This window comes from Pogoniulus pusillus, chromosome 43 (genome assembly GCF_015220805.1).
Source record: "Pogoniulus pusillus isolate bPogPus1 chromosome 43, bPogPus1.pri, whole genome shotgun sequence".
In the NCBI taxonomy this organism is placed as follows: Eukaryota; Metazoa; Chordata; class Aves; order Piciformes; family Lybiidae; genus Pogoniulus; species Pogoniulus pusillus.
In genome coordinates this window covers 2,291,042-2,296,055 of record NC_087306.1, presented here as the reverse complement: position 1 = coordinate 2,296,055, position 5,014 = coordinate 2,291,042, and the positions used below count along the sequence as shown (strand labels likewise).

The window sequence follows — 5,014 nt, the reverse complement described above, 5'->3', positions numbered from 1 at the left end:
GGGGAGGGATCGGCCGCGACATCGGGCGCGGAGCGGGGAGGGGGGGGAAGGGGAGGGCGGACACCGAACGGGCAGCCTGCGGGGAGCGTCCTGGCATCGGTCCCAGCAGCCCGACCACCACCGCGATGGGCAGGGGGCGGCCCCACGAGGGGCACCCCATAACTGGGGGGGGAGGGGTGGCGGAGGTACAACGACTCCATGCACGGGGGTCTGTGTCCCCGGTGCAGGGGGGGCCCAGAGCTCCAGGACTCTGTGTCCTTTCGGTTTTCCATCCCTGTGGCCCCGAAGCCCCAGGAGCTTCATGCCTGTGACCCCCATATGCTCCTAGGATGATCCAGTGCCAGAGACACCCCCAACACCCCTCCCCCCACCCCCACATCCCTGCGATGGCAATGCCCTGAGATCCCAACCTCCCCAGGACTCCGCATCCTTGGCGCCTCCCCACCGCCCAGATCCCATATGCCTGGGGTCACACATTCCTGTCATCCCCATTCCTCCTATCTCTCACCTCCCCAAGACCCTCCAACCCTCAGCCCCTCACTCTGTGATTCCAAAACCCTGCAACTCCTCTATCCCTACATCCTTGAGATTCCCTTCACCCAGCGCCAGACACCCCCAAGTGAGCCAAAACCCCGCAGGGGATCCAACCAGGCTGAGCTCCCAACCCAGCCTGGAGGGTGGAGGTGGGGGGGAACCCCTGGCAGCACTTCAACCCCCTCCCCACCGCTGTCACCATCAGGACAGTCGCAGCCCCAGGCTTGGAAGCTGATCCCAGTGCAAGGCAACGGTGGGGGGGGGAGGGGGAAAGAACCCCCCCCCCCCAAAAAAAAAATCCCTGGGAGGGCTTTGTGTCACCAGATAAAAACAACTGATAGCGCCAGCCCTGCTGTGGCACTTTTCCACTTCAAAGCCCTGAGCAAACAGCAGCCAATTAATTAATTAACCAGCACAAATGCCCCGCATGGACCATTCCTGCGCCGAGCATTCCTGCTCCCAAGGCCAGGTGAGCCTAGCCCCAAGGTGTGTGTTGAAGGGGGAGGTTGGGGGAGGCGCTCCTCCCTCCTCCTCCTCTACTCCCACCCTCACTCTCCCCAAGCCCAGGTGCTCAGCATGGCCTTGGTTATTTATTCAAGACAACTGTATTAAAAAAACCTCCGTATTACAAAGCTGTACAAACCAGGGTGGGCAAAGCGCCCGCGGGGGGTGGGTGCTGCTGGGAGGGTGCCCCTTTGGCACACCCAGCAGAGGGGAAGGGAAAAGTCTAGGCTGGGGGCAGCTCTTGCTGCCTGCCCCTCCCCACCAAGTGAAGTGGGATGAAGGTTGGGGAAGGGACACAGCAGGGTGGGGAAGGGAAATGTTTCCCTGCAGCCCCAACTCGACAGCTGCCAGGCATCTCCAGTACATCCATGCTCCCATAACACCGAGGGACTGCCAGCCCCGTGGGTGCTGCCAGAAGGCTCAGCACCGTGTCCCTGCCTGCAGGGCACATCTGAGGCCACAGTGGAGAAAGATCCAAAAGGGCCAAACCGTGGGCAAGCTCGGCTCCTGAGGCAGGGGTGCCAGCCCCCTGCCCCTCTTCTCCAGTCCAGGGTACATGCAGCCCCTCCAGTCCTGGGCTCATGCTCAGCCTCTGGCTCCCGACACCATCCTGCCTGCAAGGGCAGCTGGGGGGGCCCCAAGGGCTCTGGGGGCTCGGCTCAGCTTCAGACCCTCTGGCCCTCTAATACTGACAAATCCTTTCCTTGTCCAGACGTTTGCAGGGCAGGTCAGCCTGCGGCATGCCTGAGGACCAGGGGGGTCCTGACCATCCCCCAAGTGCCTGCAGCCTTGGTCCATCTGGGCACAGTGGGGCAGCTCACAGCCCCTGTGGCACCAGGAGAGGCAGGAGGAGGCTGATGAAGGTGAAGGGGCTGCTTCCTCGCATTGCTGAGTTCTGCCCCACACTCCTTAGCACGTGTGCAGCTGCATCATCTGTAGAGAGAGAGGAGCTGTGAGTGTCCCCAAGTGAGGTGCTTTGCCCCAAAAGCCAGCAGCACATTGTCCCATGCAGGGGCTGCAGCTAGCCCCACCCCCCTGAGAGAGCAACAGGGCTCAGCCCCGGCTCTCCTGCCAGCCCCAATGGCCACCCAGACCCATCCCACCTGCAGCCACCAACCTACCTGCCTGGATCTTGCCCTTCTGGGTAGAGGCAGGGACAGGCGGTGCCTGAGCTGGAAAGCAAGAGCAGGGTCAGGCCGGTAGAGGGAGGGCAGCTCCCCAAACCCTACAGCCAAGTTTCACCATCAGCCACCTCCCCATGCCCCCCCACCAGCAGGCAGCACCTTCCCAGCCAAGCCGCATGCGCCCACACCCCGGGGCTGGCAGGGGGCCACGGCCTGGCCATGACTCAGCTCAGGAAAGGCCGAGCTGGGCACTGACGCTGTGAGCCAGAAAGGCGGGGGAGGGGGGGCGGGCATGGGTGGCATGGAGGGGGCCTCCAAACGATACTCACTGCCTTTGCCAGCCACTGTCACCTTCAGCTTCAGGCAGGCTTCTCCGTGGTGATGAATGGGCTTGGCTGAAAGGGACAACGAGGGTTAAAAAGCCGAGAAGCTCAGCAGGGACCCAAGCCCCATGGCAAACCCTGCCCCGGGGGCACTCACAGATGTAGTAGTAGCTGCGCCCCTCCTCGAACTCTTTGCCCAGCGTGAAGGGGGTGAAGCGCTGGAACTTCTCCGAGAACTTCTCGGGGCCGTGCAGGGCGCTGGGCTTGTTGCACTCCCAGCGGATCTGGTCCTTGGAGCGGGGCTTGCAGGCTTGGTACTCCTCCAGCTCCACCAGGTAGAGGGTGTAGCGCTCCATGACGCGGGGGTCCACGCTCCCCTCCTCGTAGTGAGGGCAGATGATGTCCAGGTACTCGTTGATGCGCACCACCACCGTGTAGTCACTCCACTGCAACCTGGGGGTAGGAGGCAGGCAGGGGTCAGCTCTAGCAGGGCGAGGCACGGAGGACTCTTTGCTCCTGCTCCCCCCAGATCCCCTCCACTCGTTAACGAGGCCAGTGGAGAGCAGCCTCCTGCCCATGGGAACCCCTCGGAGCTTGAGATGGGGCAGCCCTCAGCCCACCCTTCCCTCTGCAGAGTCCCACAGTGCACAGGCTGGCTCTGGGAGGAAAAGCTCCCCCCTCCCGGACCAACCACACACACAGAGCACCTCCATTCCCAGCACTGCCCCACGGCCCCAGCAGCCAGGCAGCAGGGAGGGGACCCACTGGGACGCGCACCCTGCCCGGCCCAGCACTCCCGAAGCCAGGAGGCGTCGGCAGCGCCCGCCTGTGGGGCAGCTCTCGCCCGTGGGGCAGCCAGCCTGGCTCCAGCCCTGCTGCTCCCCACACCTCACCCGGGGGGGGGGGAATGGACTGGCAGCCAGACAGAGGCCTCTGTAGGGTGCCCTCACTTCAGTAGCCTCGGCAAGGCACAGTGCCAGCTCTGACTGCCAAAACCCTGCAGACCTTAGTCACCCGAGGGTATGGGGCATGACACACAGCCCCACAACGTGTGCATAGGGGTGGCCTTACAGCTGGGAAAGACCACCCAGAGAGGGGATACCTCTGCAGGCTGAGGAACATGGCTAATTATCTAACCTTGTGGGCTGGGACCTGGCTATGGGGGCAGCTTACGGCATAGGGGGTCATGCCACAGCAGGGGCACACAACGTCTCTAGCTTATGGGGTACAGCCCAGGGCAGGGGGAGCCCCTAAAGTGTAGGGGTCACAGCCCAGAGTCAGGTAAGGGTGCAGCCCTACCGTTCAGGAGTCATAGCTGGTGGTATGGACACCCCCAGGAGAGGCTGGTGCCTAGAGGGGACCCTCCAGAAGCCAAGGAGGGAGCAATCCCACAGTCTAGGGGGGCTCTGATGATCTGAGGGGCAGCCCTAGAATCAGAGGGATCATGGCCTGGGAGGGATCCCTACAGCCTGAAGGTCGAGTGGCTGGAATTAGAGTCAGCCCCACAGCACCAGCCCATACTTGGGGGGCTTACGGTGCGCAGGTCCCGGTCAGATCCCCCCGCACATCCTGCCCAGGCGGCAGGGGCTGAGGCCAGACCCGTGTTTGTCAACAGCTTCCCTGTGCCCCGGCGCCGGGGCTGGCGCCGCGCCACCCCCGCGGGGAAGGAAGAGGCCCCGTTCCCGCTTGGCCCTGGGAACGGAAAGGCCCCCCCTGGTTCTCGCCCTTCCAACCCTCGTCTACACCTGGATCGGCCGCGCCGCTCCGCGGCTGCGCCCCAGGACCGCCCTGCTGGGCTCAGCACCGGCTCCGCCGCTGTGGAAACCGCAGTCCCGTCACCCCCCAGGACCCCGCCACAGGGCTCGCCCCCCTCCCACGGAGCTCGACTCCCTCCTCTCCGAGCTCCAACCGGCCCTCCCCGGGCTCAACATCTCCCCTCCGCAGTCCCACGGAGGCTCCGTCCTCGCCGCACGCCCTGGACAAAGGCCGCCAGGGAGCGCACGGCCCCGGCTGGGGGGAGCAACGGCGTCCGCGCCCTCGGGGCCACGGGGTCCTGGTGCCGGGGGACGGAGGGGGGCGGGCTGCACTCACCGGGGGTTGGAACTGTTCCAGTAGACGAGGTGGTGTCCGGGCTGGGGCACAGCCGCCCAGCACAGCCCCAGCCCAAGCAGGGCGAGGGGCACCCACCGCCGCTCCATCCGTACCACCGGGCCAGCCCCGCGCCCGGCCCCTGCCTTAAGTACGGCCCCATCATCGCCCCGCCCTTATCCGTGCCCCGCCCCGCGCACCGGGGCCGAGACACAACAACAACACCGGCGGCGCGGGTTAGGGGGGTGGCCCCGCGCACGGCCGATACCGAGCAAAGGCTCGGAGACATCGCCGAAGGCTCCGTTGGCGGCGGGATGCACAGCCTGGGTTGGAGGGTGGAAGGTCTTGCTCAGTGGCATCGCTTCCCGAGGTCCTGCGTGGGGGGCGGGGGGAAGTCCCCCGCGGAAGGTGATGTGAGCCGTGGGGCCTCGGAGCAAAGGG

General features: G+C 65.3%; 1 protein-coding gene across 1 annotated transcript; it reads right to left on the bottom strand.

Annotated features, from left to right (window-relative positions):
- Positions 1-1,105: 1,105 nt before the first annotated feature.
- On the bottom strand, positions 1,106-4,688 carry EFNA1 (ephrin A1). Its single transcript, XM_064176141.1, has 5 exons — positions 4,577-4,688; positions 2,643-2,938; positions 2,492-2,557; positions 2,160-2,210; positions 1,106-1,971 (listed from the first exon to the last, which is right to left on the bottom strand). Exons 1-5 carry the CDS (start codon positions 4,681-4,683, stop codon positions 1,856-1,858), a joined length of 636 nt encoding a protein of 211 aa, XP_064032211.1. The 5' UTR covers positions 4,684-4,688; the 3' UTR covers positions 1,106-1,855.
- Positions 4,689-5,014: the final 326 nt, after the last annotated feature.

Excerpts from the sequence above, each read along its gene's own strand:
- EFNA1 (XM_064176141.1), bottom strand. The coding sequence starts at position 4,683 with ATGGAGCGGCGGTGGGTGCCCCTCGCCCTGCTTGGGCTGGGGCTGTGC. Across the intron at positions 2,939-4,576 it reads TGGAACAGTTCCAACCCCCG|GTTGCAGTGGAGTGACTACA; the intron begins GTGAGTGCAGCC and ends TCCTACCCCCAG. Across the intron at positions 2,211-2,491 it reads GACAGTGGCTGGCAAAGGCA|CTCAGGCACCGCCTGTCCCT; the intron begins GTGAGTATCGTT and ends CTTGCTTTCCAG.